Source organism: Phragmites australis, chromosome 1 (genome assembly GCF_958298935.1).
Source record: "Phragmites australis chromosome 1, lpPhrAust1.1, whole genome shotgun sequence".
Taxonomy (NCBI): domain Eukaryota; kingdom Viridiplantae; phylum Streptophyta; class Magnoliopsida; order Poales; family Poaceae; genus Phragmites; species Phragmites australis.
The window spans coordinates 2,932,041-2,956,020 of NC_084921.1; the positions used below are offsets into that span (position 1 = coordinate 2,932,041).

At 42.2% G+C, this 23,980-nt stretch overlaps 1 protein-coding gene across 1 annotated transcript; it reads right to left on the reverse strand.

Annotated features, from left to right (window-relative positions):
- Positions 1-3,794: 3,794 nt before the first annotated feature.
- Positions 3,795-23,750, reverse strand: LOC133916884 (uncharacterized). The gene is made up of 4 exons (XM_062360800.1): positions 23,617-23,750; positions 23,134-23,533; positions 5,372-7,377; positions 3,795-4,278 (listed from the first exon to the last, which is right to left on the reverse strand). The coding sequence occupies exons 1-3, from the start codon at positions 23,637-23,639 to the stop codon at positions 5,434-5,436; spliced, it is 2,367 nt and encodes a 788-aa protein (XP_062216784.1). The 5' UTR covers positions 23,640-23,750; the 3' UTR covers positions 3,795-4,278; positions 5,372-5,433.
- Positions 23,751-23,980: the final 230 nt, after the last annotated feature.

A 23,980-nucleotide genomic window follows, 5' to 3' on the forward strand; every position in this document is an offset into this window, starting at 1 on the left:
GAAAAGCTAGCTGATGCTTCGGTCCTGATTGGCCCGTTTATCAGCAGCTTTAGTGTCTCGGAAGTTATAAGCTATACTAAATAGATTAGATTTAGATACTGATAAGTCAGTTTTTGATAAAATAAACTAAAAATTGATAAACTAATCGAGAGTAATTTTTTTAAAAGTTATGTCCTGAAAATCTAAAAATTAAAACCATAAGCTAATTAATTTTCTTCAAAGCCATAAAAAACTTTTCTTAGAAGCTATAAACAACTTTAAAAAATAACTTTTAAATTTCTTTTATAAATTTTAACTGTGACAAACAGAACCTACTTCGAAAAGCCCCTAATAGAATATTTAAGGTTAAGATTAATTTGCAATAAAAATGTGATCTGCAGAGATCATGGTACGGCCATTTTAAAGAAAATTCACAATCTTGTCCGTGCTCATGGTAACACCAAATTTGAACACGTGTTCTGAGTGTAAATTGAGCTTCTGATCTGACATGGAATCGACTGGAACTAAAAATATATGCTGCAATTCACGATTTACACGCTTCAAGTTAAGTTTGTTTAATATCGATAGACGAATATATTTTATTTATTTATTTATATTTTAAAACCAGGCTCCTTCCTGTATTTGAAGGAGCTTATGTGGAACGGGGGGCTCGAGCACCATCAGACTGGCCCCTCTTATGGAGCTCTACCACGATGCTACGCGTACAGATGATAGACGAAAGTTCTTAGTAAAGATTTAGTTTGACTAGGAGAACTCTGACAATAGAAGCATGACTTCATGCATGATGATACGATTATTGTGTAGTTCTGGTTACAGATAGTATAAGAATTCTGAGGCAAAAATTCAAAATTAAACAATATACACGATCATATTTATTAAAATAGACAATATATTATTATATTTATAAATTTAGCATTCGTATTCGACATCTTATTTACCAAAAATGATAAACAGAGATATATTCGACACCTGATGTGTCAAATATTAATTGTATTAGACACTATGAGCAATGTCATATTCGGTACTTTAGGTGCTGAATGTAGCCAGTCCTCCGTCCATAAACAATAGCCATGTTACATTGATTGATTTTTGTTTCCACTCCCCTTCAAAATGGTGATATTCTATTACTCCAAAAATTTTAAAACTTTTTGTACATGTTCCATAATCCATGTGCAAACCATTTTAAATGGATTCACCCAAAAATTCTTTGTATATTTTAAACTAAAATCCTCAAAAAAACTAATTTGATAAACTCTAACAATTGTTAGTGCCTCAAATAAATTCTCAAAAATTTGGAAAAATTTACTAATATTCTTCTTATATGATGGACTAATTTCTAAAATTATTTTCAGCCCTAGGTTATATGATGAAAAAAATGAGTTTCTTTGTAATGCTCCATTTATATGTATTTTTACCATTTCATGTGATATTTTTCTTTTAATTCAATTTAAATTCAAACAAAATTCAACTATCTCATTATTTTTATCCCATTGAAATGCTAACCTTTTAACTATATTTCTGAAGAACGATGGACGAGCTGACGCATCTCTTGAACGGTGCAAGCAGTAGTAACTACTACTATTTTTAACTATCTCACTGTAAATACAATTTAACTATCTCACTGTGCAAGCAGTAGTAAATATCTCACTGTAAATACAATTTTACTACTATTTTTAGTATAATATATTAAACTACTGCTTGCACCATTCAAGAGACACACCAGCCTGTCCATCGTTCTTCAGAAATGTAGTTAAAAGGTTAGCATGTCAACGGGATAAAAATAATGAGATAGTTGAATTTTGTTTGAATTCAAATTGAATTAAAAGAAGAATATCACATGAAATGATAAAAATGCATATAAATGGAGCATTAGAAAGGAATTCACTTTTTCATCATATAAGCTAGGTCTGAAAATAATTTTAGAAATTAGTCTATCACATAAGAAGAATAGTAATGATTTTTTTCAGATTTTTGGGAATTTATTTGAGGCACTAAAAACTGTTAGAAGTTATAAAAGTAGCTTTTTTTGGAGAATTTTAGTTTAAAATATACAAAGGATTTTTAGCTGAAACTAATTAAAATGAGTTGCACATGGATTATGGAACACGTACAAAACGTTTTAAATTTTTTAGAGTAACAGAAGACCACCATTTTAAAGGAGAGTGGAAACGAAATTTAATCAACGTAACATGCTACTGTTAATGGATGGAGGACTGGCTGTATTTGGCACCTCAGGTGCCGAATATGGCACTGTTCACCATTTTTGGTAAATAGAAATATATATAACATGGTACTATACGTAAATATGATTCAGAATTAACATCTTATATATTTAAAATAAAGAACACATTTGAAAAACTAGAACCAGAATGTTCAAGTACACTTGCCTCTTCTAACTTGCTGCTAAGACACTTAAAAGACTTGATCCTATAGATTCTCAAACTGCTCCTCGTTTGCTCTCGAATCACATAAAAAAATTACACAACAAAACTGACTAAAAATAGTACACCAAACAATAGCTAACATCTATGAAAAATATACTAAAAGATAGTACACACTGTTACGAACGCAAGAGCACGAAAATCGTCTAAATCGGAGCTAGAACGAGAAAGTTACGATAAAAATAAGTTTAGGGTTAAAATTGTAAAAGAAAAAGATTTAATTTGAATAAAACAGAGAAGGTAAGGGCATTTTCATAAAAATAGAGGGACCTATTTGTAAATAAAGAAAAGTTTAGGGGCTAAACTATAAAAAGATAGGGGCTTTTTATTAAATACAGAAAAATCTAGGGCTAAAGTGCAAAATTGCCATTTTCCTAAATTAAAATAAATCAAAAGCTAACTGGATAAAGCCTTTGATGACATGGCATGACACGTAGGCGGGTTTTGTTGATGTGGCTGGCTAACGTGGCATGCTAAGGTGGCGCTGAGTGATGACTGGGATTAAGGTTGCTACGTGTCAGCGCACGATTGGCTTGGCGAAGGGGTATTTTAGATCTAATCGTGGCCTTTCATCTCGGATCTGATGACTCAAAGATGGGGGAGGATTTGTTAGTCGGCTTCTGGGCAAGACACGACAGCGAGAGGGGAACGGCGACGGCGGACTCCCAGCGAGGATAGAACCTCGTCGCTGGGCACAAGGGACGACAATGACTGGCAGAGGAGAGAGAGAGGAGTGGATGATGAACCCATTTAACGGCATACCTCGAGCTGCAGGGCACGGGACGATGATCAGTGATGGTGTAGATGGCGTCGGCGTATAGGTGCGTGTCAGGGACGAGCTCCGGCGATCGGTGGACGACAAGGAGGGGGGGGGGGCGGCCTTGCTCTCGAGCTTGTGAAGCCAGAGAGCTAGTCTCGATCCTATCTCAGTGCAATCACATCTGCTACAAGTATCATCCAAATGTGTAGCGGCCAGGCAGGTGCTTCAGGTATTGTAGCAATAAGGAACCTAGCTGAACCTCCTCCACCCTTCAACTGTAGACACAGGAGATGCTACAGAGGGCGGTGCTACCGGTGGGAAGGCAGGGTCACTGGTGTCGGTGGGGAAGGCGGTGGCCGAGGGTTGACGTCGCTCGCTTGGAAGAAGGGATATCGGCAACTCGCCCTTGGAAGCCAACACACGATGGAAGGCCGTACGGGGTAGCGGAAGGGATAGGGGAAGAGGAAGACTGTGTACAGTGACGGCTCGAGAAGAATCGAGGACTCAGTCGCTGTCTCGATGCACGCAAACATTTCACTAGGATATAGAGATAATGGACAGGTTGAGCTGGTACATATGTTGAACAATATAGGTTTATGCACATGATATTTGCACTTGCAATTTGGTTTCAATGAAAAAGACGACAATTAATCATCTAACATGGAGTTTGTGAGTGGTACAACATTAAAGAACTATGCAAGTCTTCCCTTTATGACATGAAATCCAGATGGCGCACCAATTGTACCACTCACAAACTTTTTAGTCGCATTTAGATTCTATTTTGTCACCGGTAGCTACATAAACACTTCAGGTATGCTCTAGAAGTTCACATGCTTCACACCTGAGCGCACTTGCCATTTTTCTTAACGAAAACAAATCCAACTACAGAACTAACGGGTTCTCTCTCTCTCTCTCTCTCTCTCTCTCTCTAAGAAGAAACTAAAGGGATTTGAAAGTGTTCCAGGCCACAAAACCATACACCCTCCAAATGAGCTCATTTTCTTTGACATCCTCCAGATTGTATATTATAAGTTCTACATCACCATCATCGATTGCATTTGCCACCATCTTCAACACCTTAAAATACAAGGAGCAGGAAAAGGCGTTAATTTGCATAAAAGACACTGGTTAATAAACACTATGAAAGTAAAGGAGCGAGGCATTTGATAAACTGAATCATTTTTGTTTCTCTCGCCAATATTATAAGTCGACAAAACTGGAAATTGTTTGGTTCAAGAAAAAAATTGGATCTGAATATTTGTGAACCAGATAACTAAAACAATCCCTCAAATCCAGTGTCAGGGTTGATGGGTCAGGGGTGTGAATTATCTGTGATTGAGCAGCGTGACCAATCTGTCTAACACATACCAGCATCCAAAGTGACGACATCAAAGATACACAGAGAGATATGCAGTACTCTCACAGATGTGGGAGCAGAAGCAAAGGTGAGGCTGGGACAGCAGCAGCAGAGCGAGCCTGAAACGTGCAGCGAACAGCAGAGCTGAGGTGAGTGCATGCAGAATGCCGATGCCGATGCCGATGCCAAAGCGATCGGCAGATCCCAACGTTTGGTCGTGCCCGTGACCGTGAGCAAGGCAGAATGGCAGATCTTTGTTTGGTAACTCTGCCTACCTACCAGTTGTGGTCAGTCAGGGATGGCTGTTGGACCGAGGAGATTGGGCCTTGCAAATTGCTACAGATAGTCACTGGCAGGCAGATGAGTCTCCCAATTTTGTATCCTTTGCATTTTGGCCAATAAAAAAGAACGTATTTTTTGGCATGGATACCTATCAGGATCTGCCTTTATTTTGGTTTTCAGCTTTAAGGTTTCTCCGGCTAAATGGAGAGGCAAAACTTGTGGTAGCTTAAAGCGTTCTAAATATTTTAAAAAGAAAGTAGTACTATTTTAACATCGTGAAAAGCAAAAGAAATGAGTTTTAAACTGAAGGACATCAGTCCCCAGTTCCTTTTTCCAATTTTAAAAGGAAGTTAAAGGGATCAAATCTAAAACAGTTGGATTTTGAGCGAAAAAGTAAGCTACTTCATAGTATACAGCGAGACCAAAAAAAACATATTCATACAGCTAAATGAATCCAACCATTTGCTGAAAATTACTGCAGTGAAGAAACTGAAATGTTTTAAAAAAACAACATAGCAAAAAAAACTATACCTCCACCGAGTTGCTCAGCAGCTGCTCAGAAAACAGATGCGCAAACTACTCCAGCTTTTGGACTAGAGCTTACGGAAATCTGCTCCTTTATTCTGAGGCGCTGAAACATTTCCATTATTGCTACTGAAGGACACACAAGAATACACTGGTGCAGAATTGTCGTCTTCCGTGTTCTCACTCGGCATCAGGATATGCTTCGCCCCAGCACAGAGCTTTACCGGGCCTGATCTCACCACATAACGGCTGCTAGATGGAGTATTAAAGTTGTCAGGAACAGCTCTTGCCGTTCCAGTGTCTGCATTTCTGGATGGAAGGGCTGTAGAAGCTCTGCTATCAGGAACTCCTTTAACTACCTGGTCTGGGTGACTCCATGTAAAACTCGCAGAGTTATAAGGGTGCACTGATGAGCTTGCAGAATACACAACATATGGCTGAGGCAAATTGGCATGGTAATCTGAATACGGTGTCACATGTCGCGTGATCGTAGGCAAAAATGAAGCTGAGGGTGATTCTGTCCTAGTGGAATGATCAGAGTAATAACGCCATGGAGCTGCCGAATTCTGAAGGAATGCTGCACTGCCATGATTGGGAAGAGCTGGACACCCCAATAGAACATTTTGATGAGACTGCAAGTTCGTAAAGTTCCTGGACCTGTCTTCATATGGTGATGGATCACCAGAGAACACACTGGCAGTGGGCAAAGGGTGACTGAAATCATGCGGGGTTCTGTATCCAAAATGCGCCTGAGCTGTGATTGCAGAATTTGCTGAAACAATGGGGATACTCTGAGCTTGTAATGATAGGAAAGGCTGGCCTTGTCGCGGCAATTTCAAGACCATTTTTGTGTTAAGATAGTCTTTAAAAGTACCTGTGTCATTCTGTGCTGTCTCAGCCAAATAGTCAACTCTGGTTTTGGATACTGTAAGATCTTTACCCATCAAGCGCACAGTTTGTCCTGCAGCAGGCCTAGATTCTTGTTGCAAGTTCATTTCTGAATGAAAATTTGGCTTCTCACTATGTGACAGATTATATTCTCGACATTGACAGGAAGGAGGTTCACCTCCAGTTGAAAGCTGAGAGACACCGTGATGCAGAGTCATGGAGCACCAATTTTGTTGCAGCTGAACTGAATCCTGAACCATACGGTTTGGCAGTGCATAAAGGGACTTGCCTTTAGTTCTGGTGTCCAAGTCAGTAGCATGCTGCTGGTGTTCCGGTCCGCGTGGATCAAAAAACAAATCTTTCTGGTTTTCTCTTCCATTATCAAGAACTTGTTGATCCATACTGAAAGTTCCATCCTGTGTATGCTCAAGATATGACACCTTTGAACTTGGAATGTACGGGCTGTTGAAATCAGTAGATTCTGGGAGAGCCTGATTCAGATCAAACAAACAGGTGGACAACCCGGTGTTGCTGAGCTCACAGTCATTCTCGTAATTTTTATTCTCATTTGCTTCCTTAGCCTTAGTGAAGGCTTTCTCAGGCATGTGAGAACTACTACTTTCTGCAACAATGTGTTTCTCCCCTTCACTGGACATGTCTGTGGATGATGATGAAGTCATAGCATCAGAGAATATCTTGCAGAGACTTTCCAGTTGGGGTATCTTAGAACTTTGCTTCTTACTGCCAAGTACATCATTCGCTTCCGAGAATTTGACACGCCTTACTGATTTGCGGCAGAGTTCTATGACTCCAGTGCCTTTTAAATTGCCACGTTTTTCCTTAACCATTTTGACAGATGTGTGCATTGTGTACTTCTTCATAATGCTATGCAAAGGGAGCATTTTTTTAATGTCTCGCTGTTTCCCCACCTTAATAGCCTTTCTACTCTCAATATACTTTAGCATATCAGCCTTCTTCTGTAAGCTATTGATTTTTCCATGCTTCCTTCCTTTAAGATCTGGGGTCTTTTCCTTCTCTGTACTGAGATGATGTTCATCTTCAGGTTCCTTTGATGCCTCAGGAGTATCCAGTTCATCTCGCAAATTTGGCTTGTCAAGTGCTTTCTGCAGAATTGAGCAATATTAATTGATGGCAAGAGATACATATAATTAATTGTGAATGCAATATATAAACAATTAGAAACCAGACAGAACAACCACATGCATATAGATTGATTGAGAACCCTTCAGGAAAGTAGGTTCATTATAGAAAGGGATGCAGATGGATGCATATATATTCATAGAAATTTGAAATACTGGAAATTATTCGAGGCTAATAGAGGGTAATAATTCAAGGATGAACCTATTCAAGATCATAGTTACTTCAAACTAACTGAAAAATATTCTACAAACTAAAGCTTGTAAGAAAACATAACTTACTTCTTGCTTATTAATGTATTTAGGATTTTGGAATTAAGCACATGTGCACCGTACAAAAACAAAACAATGTTGGTGCCTGGGTGACTAGACGATCGTGCCTTTACATACTTGCAAGATAACTTAATTGCCTGTTAGTTACCTGTTGAAATTGTATGTACAACATATGTCTCTTATGTCATCACTCATCAGCAATGTTATGAAAAATATAGCCGTAAAATCATGTTCGACCAACACTGCCTGATACATAAAGATAATGGGGTCTGATGGGTGTCTAACAAGGGTCTAACACTTTCTATGGGAACTCTCTAAAACATGTTTGAGAATTATCTGAACCCAATATGATGGCAATGCTTGCTGATACGTGATACAGATACATCAACCACAAGTGAAGCATAGGTCAAAATGTTGCCGGTGCAAGGATCAATATAGCTCCAAGATTATTATTTTTTTGATAAAAGAAGCTTTATTGACTCTTAGTGATACATCAAGATGATACAAAACACATAAGAGTTCACTTTCGGCTTTTGCATAGTTCAGATGCACATAGCCAAACAACGAAACAAAAGCATATAAACAAAAAAGATGGAGATGGCAAGCGGACTATTAAGGGTCTTCTATCCGAAATCTAGACTCCCATCCAAACCCGGTAAAGATACCCTTGACCGCCCAGACCAAAAAAGAACATGCCGCCTCCACCATATGTCGGTGCTCCTCCCGCTGCAACATAGTCCAAGTACAAAGCCATCGCATACATGTAAAGATAACCTGTAAAGGAGAATTAATTTTCCTTTTGTTAAAAATCACATCATTCCTGCATAGCCACAACGATCAACAAAATGCTGCCGTTGCTACCATAATTTTTTCTTTCCAATGTTTACTAATCCCTGTAAGCCAACTGCCAAATATATTTGGAACGCTCCTAGGAGGGTAAAGATTGGAAGCCACTTGAATAATAAATCATGCAGAGCGTGCAAAGCGGCAATAAAAAAGAGATGCTTAATCGTCTCATTCTTATGACAAAAGCAGCACTTCTGACTACCTTACCACTGTCTCTTGAACAGATTATCTTTTGTTAGGAGGACCCCTTTTTGAAGGTACCAAAGGAAGACTTTTATCTTTAAAGGTATTTTAATCTTTCAGATTTTTTTGCTCCTTCGAGGTTCATTGTTATTAATAAGAGCACGATATAGAGACCGAACTGAGAACCTACCACATTTAGTTAGCTTCCACCGAAATTCATCGGGTTCTAATGTAAGGTTGATGTTGATAAGGCGGGAGAGCATGTCGCTCCACGCTATCAACTTAGGACCGCTCAGGTTTCGACGAATGCAATGTTTGGTGGAAAAGATTGCAAAACGCTAGCTACCATGTCATGTTTGTTATGAGCTATGTTGTAAAGACCAGGATATTGGATGCTAAGGGCCGAGTTACCAAGCCAAATATCTTCCCAAAACCTGGTCTCTGAGCCATAATTGATTATGAAGGTACCAAAGCGAAAAAATGATGCTTCACCCTCATCAAGCCTGCCCATAAATGTGAATCACCAGCGTTCCAGCTAACTTGTGAAAGGGGTTTTGACCCTAAATATTTATTGTGAAGAAGGTTCTGCCACATCCCTTTCTCAGTAACTAATTTGTAACGCCAATTACAAAGAAGAGCGTTATTTTAAGCATCGAGATTTTGGATCCCTAAACCCCCTTGATCTTTAGGTTGGCAGAGGACACTCCATTTTGCTAACCGATACTTCTTTTTGTGACTGTCATTCTGCCAGAAGAATCTAGAACGAAAATAATCTAGTCTTTTGAGAACTCCACGAGGGATCAGAAAGAAAGACATCATATAAGTTGGAAGATTGCTAAGCACAGAGTTCAGGAGGACAAGTCTACCTCCCGAAGATAAGTACTTGCCCATCCAACTACTCAGTCTATTTTCAAATCTCTCTTCAACACCCTTCCAATCCGAGTTTCAGAGTTTACGGTAGTGAATAGGTATTCCCAGATAGCGCAAAGGGAACTCACCTTTGGCACATCCGAAAATTTCTTTGTAATGGCTTGCACTATCTTTTGCTTCCCCAAAATAGAACAAATCGCTCTTATGGAAATTGATGTTTAAGCCAGATAGTTGCTCGAAGATGCAGAGAATGTGTTTCAAGTTTTTGATCTTTTTCTAAGTCATGATCCATAAAGATGATTGTATCATCCGTATATTGGAGAATCGAAAGACCCTCCTGAACAAGATGGGGAACTAATCCATTTACTTGATCTGCTCTAATCGATCTATCGATCAAGGTTGCCAACATGTTAGCGACAATGTTAACAAGGATCGGTGATAAGAGATCCCCTTGACGCAGACCTTTTTTGGTTTGGAAAAACCGACCAGTTGAATCATTCACTTTGATGGTTACATTTCCTCCAGATATGAAACGTTCCACACAAGAGCACCATTTCGGTGAGAAACTTTTCATCCGAAGGCACTATAATAGAAATGGCCATTTAACTTTGTCATAAGCCTTCTCAAAATCAATTTTTAAAACTACTCCATTTAGTTTCTTTCTATGGAGTTCATGTATGGTTTAATGCAGTATAACGACCCCTTCCAGAATGTTATGACCCCGCATAAATGCTGTTTGGGTGGGGCGGATTATGCGGTCCGCAATGCAATTATTGCAATTGGTTGCAACCTTCGTGAAGATTTTGAAACTCACATTCAATAGGCATATTGGCCTATATTGTTGAATCCGACAGACATCTTTGGTTTTTGGTATAAGGATTATTTCCCCAAAGTTTAGGCTAAAGAGCCGAAGATCTCCAGAATGCAGCTCATGGAACACCATCATTAATTCCTCCTTGATCACATCCCAGAAAGCCTATAAAATTCCACTAGGAAACCATTGGGGCCAGGGGCTTTGTTGTGTTCCATTTGAATCACAACGATACATACCTCTTCTTCTGTAAAGGGGGTTGTGAGAATTTCATTTTCGGCCTCAGTTACCTATGGTATGTCCTCAATCCATGATTCACTCATGGAAAAGTTATTCGTCGCAGGAGGACCAAATACATTTTTATAATACTTTGTTGTGTAGTCCTTTAATTGAGTTTCACCCCCAATTCTCCCTTCATCCCCTCAAGGCAGAAAATTCTATGTTTCCTGTGTTTTTCATTTGCTATCATTTGAAAGTACTTTGTGTTATCATCTCTTTGAAAGTACTTGGTTTCTTCCTCCCGTAGGAGTTGAACTAACTTTTCATTGGCTTGATTCTTTAGGTGGAGCTTGGAATCAAATAATTCCCTTGACTTCGATGTTTTATCAAGGGCATCTATTGTTTTCAGGAGCTCATTCTTTTGTTGTTTGTATTTGCCACTTGTGTGTGGAGCCCATCCTCTGAGATGGAGTCTAAGCGCACTCAGTTTGTTTGACCATTTTTGGGCTTGAGCTTGTCCCTTATTGGTTCGGCTCCAAACCTCCTTTATACGGTCCGCAAAACCTTCACAACCAAACCAACCCAGTTCTAGCTTGAAGGGTTTGTGACCACTTTGCTGGGCTGGGCTTCCCGTATTAAGGAATATGGGAGTATGGTCCGAAACTTCTGTTCTTTCCAACACTTGAAGGTAACTAGTGGGTACTTAATTTCCCATTCCATGGACATTAACACCCAATCTAGTTTCTCAAAAGTCGGTTTGCGATGATTATTTGCCCGGGTGTATTTGCCTTCCCGTTAGCTCAATCTCCCTTAGGTCCAAGCTGTCAATGACGTCATTGAAAAGAGATGGCCAGCGGTTTGAGAATTTGTCATTATTTTTTCCCCGCCTAAACCTCAGAATGTTAAAATCCTCTCCAATCAGCAGAGGGTGAGGATTATTCCGGTATATTTGCCATCTCTTCTAGAAACTTTGCTTTTAGGTCATTATGGGTTGGTCCATACACAACTATGAGAGACCACATAAAAGAATCAATCTTGTTTCGTAAATGTAACTTAACACAGAAATCTCCATCCGAAATCTGGATAATCTCATAAGTAGCTAGGTTCACCACAATAAAAATGCTACCAGACCTACCCCTAGGGGGCAGACAGTGCCAGTCTAACTCCAATCCACCTGAAAGGTGTTGGAGTAAACTCACATCGGCCTCTTTCTTCCCGGTTTCTAGAAGAGCAATAAAATCCAAATTGTTATCATGAGCACAATCGTTTATGAAACGAAACTTAGCCAAGTCACTGAGATCTCTGCTATTCTAGAAAACTCCTTTCATTTGACAATATTGGATTTATGTTTTATCTTAACGGACGTGGTTTCCGTCCTTTTTTTCTTTAATTTTGCGGAGTGGGTTTTTTTATTGCGAGGTGTAACGGCTAGGTCGCAAAACATGTCACCATGCTCAACCTCATCATTTTCCACCTTCGTTAAATCTTTTAGCAAGTGGGATAAGAGTGGATCAAGTTCAGAATCTGACTCATCCTCACTGCTTTCATTTTCATTTGAGGGTTTAGTTGTAGACATATTATCTCTCTTATTTATGGATGATGATCTTAAATTATCATCTTCCACGCTTATAATCTCCTTAATAGACTGTTCTATATCCACTTCGTTAGTACCCTAAACTACTCCAAGATCTGAAATATTCGATAAAATACATTCCTTAGAGTAGCAAAGATTGTTAAGGAGTAGCAAAGACTCATCCTCACTCCTTAGAGTAGCAAAGACTGGGAGGGGTGGCAATGACCATACATGTTGTTGACGCGGCTGAGGTATGTGACCAATGCGAGGTTGCATTTCTCGCAATCTGCTTTAATTTCCCATGAGACGGGGTTGGTCCGTCTAAGTTCTTGAAGGCTGTACGACGCATCGCACGAGTCAACGAATCTCATCTGACGCTGCCACACCACCGTCGCCCTATGTAGTAGCCGAACGTTCGCTTCTACGAATCCTAGCAAGCATCGACGCTAAGCTTCTCACATTCTTCAATGAATGGGCCGGTTCAACCTGAGCTAGCACTGCACCGACATCTCCCTCACAGATAGATACCATTGGAGTCATGGATGGTGTAGCAGAACTTCCCGCAGGGCTCCCAATTGATGGAGGTGTCAGAGAAACTCCAGAAGCCACAGATGTGCCTGCCATCTTCCGGCCACCAGCCAGCAACTCATCACATGCACTTGAGCGAAAGCATCCCTGATCCTTGGCCGGTATGAACACCTTGCGTGCCAAGTCTGCTTCGTGCATGTGCATGCTGCCAGCCTGACCAGCCACAGACCTGACCATCCTGGGCGACAACACTTGGCAGTCCTCCGGCCGGTCCAATTCCTTAACCATAGAATTGTCAGCTGTTGTTCTTTTTCTAGAGTATACTTGCAAAGATTTTGGTCCAACAGAAGTAAACACTTGTGCAGGGGCGCTTGACTGAATGCCGCAAGCTCTGCTGCCCTGCTGAGCTAGACCATTCCACAGGGCTGCACCACCTTGCTCGTTACATTTCCGGGTCGAAATTTTTTTCAGATTGAAAGGCGTGACCGCAATTTTGTGTTCCACCCCGACTGCCATCAAGAGATGAAATTGACGTGATGAGATTCCTATTTGAAACCTCCGCGTCAACCTGCATCGACTTAGTCGACATGCCCTTTTGCTTCATATTTTGATTAGACGTAGAGTTTTTTGCTTTTTTGCTCAAATGGTCCTGCTGTCCAGGATCTTCCTCCTCCCAGAGATCGTCCTCATCGAGATCCGGTTCCCCATCTTGCGGAGGAGTCGGATCTACTTTGACCTGAAAATCGGACGACTCGCAAGAGAAAGATATATCATAACCATCAATACTGTAGATTACATTTGACCTGAGAGGGAACAAACTTGCATCCAACATTGCTACTTGGAGACAGACAATTCCCTGCCTCCTTAGGCATTGCATGTCCACTTCCTGCAGTGCGCCTAATATAGTTCCAATAGCCCAGATTCCTAAATAATGACGAAGTACAGCCAGGACCCCATCGATGTGCACCCAAATTTTGTCTAATTGAAAAGACGATTTTGGATCCCCCGATAGTTCCTATTCTAAGATTGCCAAAGTGACGCCATGAGCATTAAGACAAAACTCGATGCCAACTATCTTGTGAAGCTCTTCCTCAGATGGGAATGCCACAAGGAAGTTACCATCATCAAGCAATTTTATCTCCCATTTCCAATCCAGACGAGTGAGACATTGTAGTTCATATTGTACAACCTCAACCGAGAGACTTGATCATGGCCATAGGAGTTGAATTGGATGCAACACTTTTTCCACTAACCACAGGAATCTGCAAGAACCCCAATTTATTCGCACCAAAGCCAAATAGCAAAGCATTCGGTTTGGGGATCTTGAGTATAGGGCACTTGAAGCCTTGTGATCACTTTTGTCGCAGATGTTACAGTAAAGAACCTCTTTGCATTTCTCTTGAGTGTGTCCCTTTGTTTTGCAACGAAAGTAGTATGAAGGCTTGTTACCTTTGGTCTTGATGTCAACGGCATTCCTTGAGAGTAGAGGCCCCTGGTTCGATAGCGAAGACGGCCGGACTATAGGCCAATTATTGCCATAGCCGCGTCCGCCCGAACGGCTAGTGACTCGCGCCTGCGCCCACTGTAGGCCTCTTTGGTGCAGTAACCTCAAAAGAGAAAGGTCCGCTATGGAGGCCACCTGAACCAGAGTTGCTGCCGAACCCCCCACGGGAGGCGACATCACTGAAAGAAGTAAATCTTGGTGGCCTTGATGCATCAGCGTGCAAGAAGGTCTCCTGCTTGCCGAAAGCCCTCTTGCCATCTCTGATTGTCTTGTCCTGTGCCCCTGGGATAGGACCGCTACTCCTGACGAAGGTGGAACTTCCACTATCCACGGCAGAACCAAATGCCGCATCATCATCCTTGGGGCCAGCCCTACCAGCCATGAGAACTTGTGCATATGTTTTTTGAAAGCTAGAATTGTTAGAGGAATTATGCCTGACTGGAGAGGATAGCCGAGCAGCATGAAAATATTCCAAAAACGTTCAAAGATGTCAAACTAATCCTTCCCCTTTGGCTTGATTCTAGTTTCCAAGTGCACTCCCGACCTACATGGCAAGTCTTTATGCAAAAGCAACATCTTCTCCTCAATCACCTAGGTGCTTGCTTGTTTAGCATCGGAGAGTAGATTATGGAATGACGCGTCAGGATGATGCCCATCCTGTTTATCTTCTGGCAAAGGCTCAAAATGGGATGCCCCTGAAAGAAGGTCCTGGGAACATTCCTCCGCCAGCAGGGACGAAAGGCTGCTTGTCTTGGTCGATCTCCTGGAGCGACTTCGATGATCAAACCAAAAGGTCCAACATAGCTCCAAGATTATTACATTTGGAAGTCTAGAATTTGAATCATAGGACCGGGAGAAGGGAGGAGGGGCAATGATGAAATGTAAATGGTGAATCTCTTGACTGACCAGATCCAAGGACCACTAATTCCTATACCAGCCTAAAGTTGTGTATGATTGTCCATTCAATCTAATTCAAAACATGATAACAAACATAGAATACCGTCCAAACATGTAGTTACAATATCAGTGTACCACTACCGGACAAGAGGATCGTCTTTGACCTAAGCCACTGCCACGATTGAAGTTTTCAGTGATCCACAATGATTGAAGGGCATTGTATTGAGTCTTAGGAGGGGTCAGCATGACAACGTCAATGATTGGCTACAATAAAGGGGAACCTTTATTAGCATAGCCCAATGTCAGGAAAGGCGTCCGGCGTAGGAGATCAAATCAGGGCAGCAGAGCCATGGAGTGTAACTGATTGTGGAGAGATGCAACTCCATGATCCTACACATGGCACTTGCCTTGCTCTGCACCGAACATAACATGCCATTGATTGACGATATAGATAGGATAGATGGCCATAAAATCTTGTTCCTCGATGACGGATGATGTCAGCGGTGAAAGCATGACCAGTGTAGCAAATTGTTTTTCTTCTCCATCTTCACCATTATTTTCATCAAGACCTCTTGCGTATCTAGTACAACAAGGATCTTCTAGTTGCTTGCTCTTAAGGCCTTATTTTATTGGTAGAAGAAGACATTAGACATGGTGAACTATTCCAATGCCAATTCGTTGTGCAGGATAACTACCATACAAAGGGTGGCATGCAAAATGGCTTGAAAGTAGTTGTTTTGTTATAGAGGAAGATAGACTACAAACTAAAATGAGAGAACCTGTGGAAGAGATACACAAGATTATTATTGGTCCATACTATGCTGCTAGTCTCTTTAATAGGGACGTGTTGATTTGACCTATAATATAGAGTCCCAATACACACATACACACACACAAACTATATATATCTATTATGTGCCTAGGCGCACTGTAATTCACTGTTGCGCTACCCCACAGTTATGATAAAAAAAATAGTATAGTTGCGACTCACAAGATAGGCCAGTTACTACAAACATATATGGTCGTAACTGGGTATCTTATCTAGTCGTAATTATGCACTTTTTTATCATGCGATCGCAACTGGCTCACCTCTGTGCACACCCTCAGTTACGATCCAAAAACAATATAATTGCTATCGTAACTGACTTTTTTTGTCATGTGATCGTAACTCAACTATCTGTGCTATTGTAACTGACTATTTTCTTAGTTGTAACTTTGATCGCAACTGGTTCACCTCTGCGCACACCCCAGTTACAATCCAAAAAGCAGTATAGTTACTATCGTAACTGACTTTTTTGTCATGTGATCGTAACTCAACTAACTGTGCTGCAATAGCTGATTATTTTTTTAGTCGTAACTGGGGGTGACGCAGCAGTAAACTACAATACTTCTCGTAATTATATACTTTTATCATGTGATCGTAACTCACCTATATGTGCTGTTGTAACTGACTAGTTTCTTAGTCGTAACTGAGGTGGTGCGAAGGTGGCTGCAACAACTGAGGGTGGCGCAACGTAGTTCACTGTTGCGCCTAGGCGCAGAATAGACTCGCTGTATATATATACTGTATATCTATTATGTGCTTAGACGCACTGTAGTTCACTATTGCGTCACCCCGCAGTTACGATCCAAAAAACAGTATAGTTGTGACTCACAAGATAGGTCAATTACTACAAACATATATGATCGTAATTGGGTACCTTATCAATATGCATTTTTTTATCATGTGATCACAACTGGGTCACCTCTGCGCACATCCCCATTTACGATCCAAAAAACAGTATAGTTGCTATCGTAATTGACTTTTTTGTTATGTGATCGTAACTCAACTATCTGTGCTGTCGTAACTGACTATTTTCTTAGTCGTAACTGTGATCGCAACTGGGTCACCTCTGAGCACACCCCAGTTACAATCCAAAAAACAGTATAGTTGCTATCGTAACTAACTTTTTTGTCATGTGATCGTAACTCAACTATCTGTGTTGTCGTAACTGACTATTTTCTTAGTCGTAACTGGAGATGATGCAGCAATAAACTACAATGCTTCTCGTAATTATACACTTTATATGTGATCGTAACTCACCTATATTTGGGTCGTAACTGACTAGTTTCTTAGTCGTAACTGGGGTGGTGCGAAGGTGGTTGTAGCAACTGAAGGTGGCGCAATGTAGTTCACTGTTGCGTCTAGACGCAGAATAGACTATATATATATAGGACTGGGCACGCGTTGGGCTCCGTGGTGTAGAATATTATTCTACACCCTAGGTGTAGTATAACACTTTCAAGCCATTTTGCAACCACGCCACCCCCGTGTGCCATGTGTCACCGTGCCGCTCGCCTCACGCACCCGTGCCGCGCTCGCCACATGTTGCTCGTCCCGTGCCACCCACTCAGTAGTTATTCAGTAGTTGTCATCTAATAATTCTTCAGTAGTGTCTAGTAATTGTCATCTAGTAATTTTTCAATAGTTGTTAGTAGTTTTGTTGTTCAGTAGTTACGTCAGTACCTGAACAACTAATGAAAAATTGTTCAGTAATGTCAGTAGTTCAATATTCAGTAGTTTCAAATCATATTAAAATTGTTTAATAATTTGTGTCAGTAGTGTTAGTAGTTGTCAGTAGTATTAGTACTTTGACTTAGAACTACTGAACACTACTAGACGTCTTGGAATAACTATCAACATCCAGAGTGTAGAATAGTCTTGTAGTGCTCAGTAGTGTTCAGTAGTCCAGTATTGTCAGTAGTGCTATGTAGTGTTCAGTAGTTCAGTAGTACTGGTAAACTACCGACACCTACTAGACGGGCACATGGTGTAGGAGTAGGCGCGCTGGGCGGGCAAGAGGTCCACGTGGCGCACGCAAGCGCAAGCGCGAGCGTGGGAGGCGCGGCTAGCGCACCACATGGCTCATGCAGGCGCGAGCGTGCGGGCGTGAGGCGCAGCTGTGGGGACACGTGGCATGCTTTGGTTGCGTGTGGACGGGCTGGGCGGTGAACTGCTGTGGCATAGGTGGGCTGGGCCGGGTGGGGTGCAGAATAATTATTCTATATTCTAGGTGTAGAATAGCACTACTGTATATATATATTCTGCAGGTACGTGTAGCATACCTGCAGAATACGCACAAGCCGAGCGTGCTTGCCCGACCGAGCAGCCAACCAAACTCTGACGCGCGCACCAGCCCCACAGACCGAGTGCGCGCCACCCGCACCCCAAGGGCGCTCCCACTCACCGACCCCGTAGACCCAGTGGAGACCGAGCAGCGGTTGCAACCAGTTGCAACTTCGTGCATAGAGGAGTTACAGCTATAAGCATATGGTGATTATAACTACGTGTTGCAACTACATGTTACAACTATTGTTCAGCATATTGTAACTAGATTATCTATAATGTTGTTAGTGTAGTGTTCAACATATTGTTACTAGAGTGTCTACAATGTTGTAACTAGTCCAAACTCAAAAATGCATATCGTAACTAGAGTGTCTACCATGTTGTAACTATGTTTTTGAGCATGTTATAACTCACCTGTTTCTGAATCACAACTATAAACCAACATGGCTCAGTCGGCTAGCTAGTGCGCAACATATATATATATATGTGTGTGTGTGTGTGTGTTATTGTACACCTATGGTGTAGAATAATTACACCTAGCTCAGCCCAGCCCAACCTATCCTCGCGCCCACCCGCCTAGCCCACGCACCCTCATGCGCACGTGCCAGCCCAGCCTGCTCGCCCAGACGCGCCTGCCGCCTAACCGCGTGCTCCTCTACGCGCATGTGCCCGCCCAGCTGCGCTTCCCACCCACCGTATTTCCCCGCACCACGTTGCCGCACCCAGCCGCGTGCGCTTGCATTCATGACTCAAGGCCCACACATCATGTATGCGTTGAATTTTGTTTTGCCACCATCCGTGCATGCATGCATGCACACACTACTGAGCATGCTACTTTGTGTATGGATGCATGCATGCATGCATCATAAGTCATCTGTGAATGGATGATTTGTGATGAGAAATAATAGCATCAACATTTTGTGTGAAGATAAGACAGTTGGAATCAACCAACTTTGCTACGGCTACAAAGAGAGGACGACAGGCAATGGCGAAAAATTGTTCAGTAGCATTAGTAATTGTCAGTAGCTGTTTAGTAGTACTCCTACAGTTGCTCAGTAGTGTTTAGTTGTTTCAAGTCATAGTAAATTGTGTTCAGTGGTTTTTGTTCATTAGTTGTGAGTAATTGTTCAGTAGTTTCAAGTTATAGTAAAATTATTCAGTAGTTTGTTCAGTAGTGTTAATAGTTTAGTTAGTAGTTTCAAGTCATAGTAATTTTTGTTCAGTAGTTTGTGTTAGTAGTGTTAGCAGTTGTCAATAGTTGCCAGTAGTATCATTAGTTTAGTTCAGTAGTGTCAGTAGTTTTGGTTCAACAGTTCCAAGTCATAGTAAATTTGCTCAGTAGTTTTGTTTAAAATAGTGTCAGTAGTTACGTCAGTAGTTCAATAGTTATATCAATAGTGCAGTAACTTATGTCAGTAATGTCAGCAGTTCCCAGTCATAGTAAAACTATTCAGTAGTTTTTGTCAGTAGTGTTAGTAGTTTGTATTCAATACTTTGATCAATAGTTATGGCATGAAGGGTAGGTGCAACAGAAAACATATGATGTTGGCCTGCTGCTTTTGAATGATTGTGTATCTTCATTTTCCATACCAACATGGCTATAAACAAAGAGAGTGAAGAGTTAGGGAGTAGTGTCACTACCCAACGCATTCATGATATTTATATGTAGTGGTCATTTGCTATGGGATTAAACAAAGAGAGGTCATCATAATTTTTGGACTTGACTGCACGGATCAGTACGTGGATGCCATTTCCAAGCCAGCCATTTACCATGGGATTAAACAAAAGAGGCCATCATGATTTTTTGACATGACTGCCAAGGATCGGTGTGTGGCGGGGTACGCGTGGGTGGCGCGCATGAAGAGCTAGTGCAAGGCAAGCACGTGCAGCGCATGTGTGGTGCACGAGCGAGATCGCGCGGGTCAGGTGCGAGGACCAGGGTGCATGGGGCGGGGCCCATGCAGCGCATGCACTCAAGGCAAGGGCGTGGGGCCGGCGATCTGATGTGGCAAGCGTGGTGGGCTGGGCCGGTTGGACGTAGAATAGTACTACCGTATGTATGTACGGATGTACGTATATATATATATATATGTATGTATGTATGTGTGTGTATACACACACACACTATATATAACTTATCTAACAACAAAAAATATTATTCTTATCCCTAGATTCCAAGTTGCCTATTGATTGTTGAGGCCATCACTAGAGGATGCTGGTGATGGCGATGAGTAAGTCATGTTCTCCAAAATCTTCAGGTGGAAGGAGACATTAGCTACAAGAGGTAGCAAATACCATTCTCGCATCAATTGTTCAACATTCAACAACCTTCCATCTTAATTCCATCTGATCTGTGAACCCGAGCATCGCACCTTTGGAAGTTGGCGAGCCTCAACTCCTCGCGCCGGCTCCCAGGCCGCCGACTTCCGACCAGTGGCACCAGTGGGCCCCTCTGCTGGGCCATCTCGTGAAAAGAAAAGTTCCATCTGATCTCCATCAATAACATAGGCATACAAGGACAACTGGAACGGTGCTCTCAAGTGGTGATCAACACATTTGTGTCTTCACCATCATAACAATCTTTCCGCAATTTGGCACTAAATAGTTTGCATGGCCATGTTGTCAACCATATTCAATACACCTAAACACCACCAATCATGAGAGTCCTTGATCCACAACCACCTAAGCTACCGCCACATCGGTGAGCACTCCGATGAGAAAATTTCCATCTAAAAAGGGGGTTCTAGTAACAAAGCAACGGTGTGCTGTCCAATGTACCTAGAGGGGGCATGATACAATGCATAACGGCGAAAGATGCATGCGACCACGTGAGACATGGCACGTGCATGCTAAGAGAGAGGAGAGAGAGATGCTGCACGGAGAGGTCAGATAGAGTTGGGTGAGAGTCAAATGAATACGAGGAAGTGATGACAAGTGGGGTCAGATTGATTCGGGATGTCAAGGAAAAAATGAGGTGGGCACTTTGGCCAAAACCATTTGTTATCAAGACGAGTGCTATTTGATCTGCTTCTTATAGTTAAGGTGAAAACAGTATTTATGTGATCATTGAAGGTGTATATGGAAGTTTTCATAAATCAAACTAAACCATCTAAATAGGGTAGCATAATCACCAATTCAGTAAGAAAAACAAAGGAAAAATAAAAACATCTAGAGAATACACGTACATTTACAATGCATTTTTTTTTTACTAAATTAAGCAGAGAACAGTAAAGAAAATTAAGCAATATTGGATTGACCAAACAAATATCCCGTAAAAATTTAATTAATTGCAAACACACTTATAGGCATTTACCTAGCGAAGTTGAGCAGCTTTCAATTTACGTTCTTTTACTAAAACAATGCAAGGCAAAGACATAGAATGAAAAGCTTTTCTTAACTACTATTATTGATGTCTTTCCCCCCCCCCCACCTCCTCCTCTTAATCCTCTTACTTGCTCCCTAAATATTGTACACCCATTTTATGACGGTTCGGTTAGTTCTTAATTTCAAGCTAGCTAGAGAAACGGTGAAAAATGGACAGATAACGTTTCAACCCTTAACATGTAGTATTAAACTATTGTATGCACAGAAAAACTAGACCACATTGTATCGGTTGGTGAGCTAATAATTAAGTAACTAGGTAGTACATTAATTTATCTACTAGCGTGCAAACGAACAGCAGATCATCGAGCATACGGTGACAGCCATATATATTCCAAAACTTCATCATCACCTAAACACTGTGCCCATGTCTGGCAGTAGACACTAGACATTTACAGACCAGTTATGTATATGTTGTATACGTGCGTATATGCAACCACTTTTTTCTTGGACCGGAACAAGTGATGATCAAACATCACCCAAGCAATGATGAAGTCTCGTATTGCCAAGAGAGAACAATAATGCAGAAGATCTCGATCTAGTAAATGCCTGCACCACGTCCATTTCCTATGATGAAGTCCCGTGTGTTGTGTATGGGTCCAGGCCCAGCAGAAATGTGCCGGCCGGACACCAAATAGTACGCACCTCACAACATTTCACACAGCAGGTGCAGGGGCTAGCTACCGTGCATGTTGTGGGAGAAAGGAAACACGACACATACACACCATATGTAAGATGGTGTAGCATAGTACCAGCGGTAGCTACTTTGTACGTGCCGCGAACAGGAACCAGCAGTTTGGCTAGCCGTATAAACATCTCGCAAACTAATTAATCTTTGCCTAAGCGTGCATCAACAAAGTCTCTCAACTTGCAGAGATCCTTTTCATCAATGTGCTGAACCTCCGTGTCGATCGATCAGAGCTGACAAATTCAGCATGAAATAACACTAACAGTCACGCACGAAACAGTCATGAGCTTAGCAAGGTAATCATGCCCATCAGGAAAGAGGCCACAATCATCCAATCTAACAGCTTTAACACTTAGCACGATACTTGTACAGCTTTGACCAGCAAATCATCTTCTATAAGCAGCAGGACTCGTATGTCCTTGCGCATGAACTCGCTGGCCTTAATGATCGCGATTTCGATTAGCCAATCGGTGATGCACAAAATAATCCTTACATAAAATATCCTGCGCCGCGTCCCCATATAAAGCAACGACTAATTTGGCCCCTCCTAAAGCACTCATCCTCAAATACCAACCAAATCAGCCACTATCAATACTAGTAATAATAGCGAGATATCATGCATTGATGCGGCGGAGATAGGTAGAAATTATTGAAAGCATCCAACGATTCCAACACTATCCGGTCTATCAAATCTAAATCGCAACGACGCAGGAGGTGCAGATCGATCGCCAGAAATAATAAATCGTTGTGAAAAAGCAGGAGAAAAACACATTGGAACAAGACGAGATGGTATCATGATGCGGGCAGGGGTGGGTCGGGTCGGGTTGGGCTGGGCTGGACATACCTTTCGGGCGGAATTCCCCAACGCCTCGCTCCCTTCTCCTCCCGTCGTTTCCTCCGCCGCCGCCGCCGCTTCCAGCTTCCGCTTCCGCTTCCGCCTCAGCTTGGTCCGCCGCATGATGGCGCACAGGGCCTCCTCCTCGTCCTCCTCCGCCGCGTTGCCGCCGTCGGACGCGTCCACGGGGGGCGCCGCTGCGAAGAGGTCGGAGATGGACCGCTTCTTCGGCGCCCTCCCCTTCCCCAGCGCCTCCTCCTCTTCGTCCGCCTCCGCAGCCTTGACGGCGGCAAGCTCGTTCTCCCACCACCGGAACAGCCGCACCTCCATCGGCGGCAAATCCTTGACGGTGAAGCCGAACGGCCCGAGCTCCGCCGCCGCCGTGCCCCTCATGCTCTCCGCGTATCCCCTTTACAGAAACACAGAAACAGATCAGGACCAAAAAAAAACTATGCACCGGGAGACGACGCGGCGGCACGGCTCCACACCAACCTGATGGAGAAAGCGGCCGGCATGGCTGCGGCGCCGACGCCGACGAGCTGTGGGGTTCGAGGGAGGAGACACAGAGGATAGGGAAGCGGAAGGGAGGAAACGATATTTAAAGGACACAGCAATTTCCAAGAGGAATTAAAAAATTGGGCGATTTATTTACTTCTTCCCGCTCCTTTTGCCAAAAAATATATTTTTAAAGCTGCTTATTTATTAGCCTTGCTGTCGTGTTATGGGCCCACCGCCCCCTTAATTACTGCAGATAGCGACGGCCAATGAGAAATTTTTAGTGTGAGTGGCCGATGACGTGGCGCGATCTTGGGTGTTGGATCGTCGAGTCGCATCATGTGACGGGGACCATAAGCGG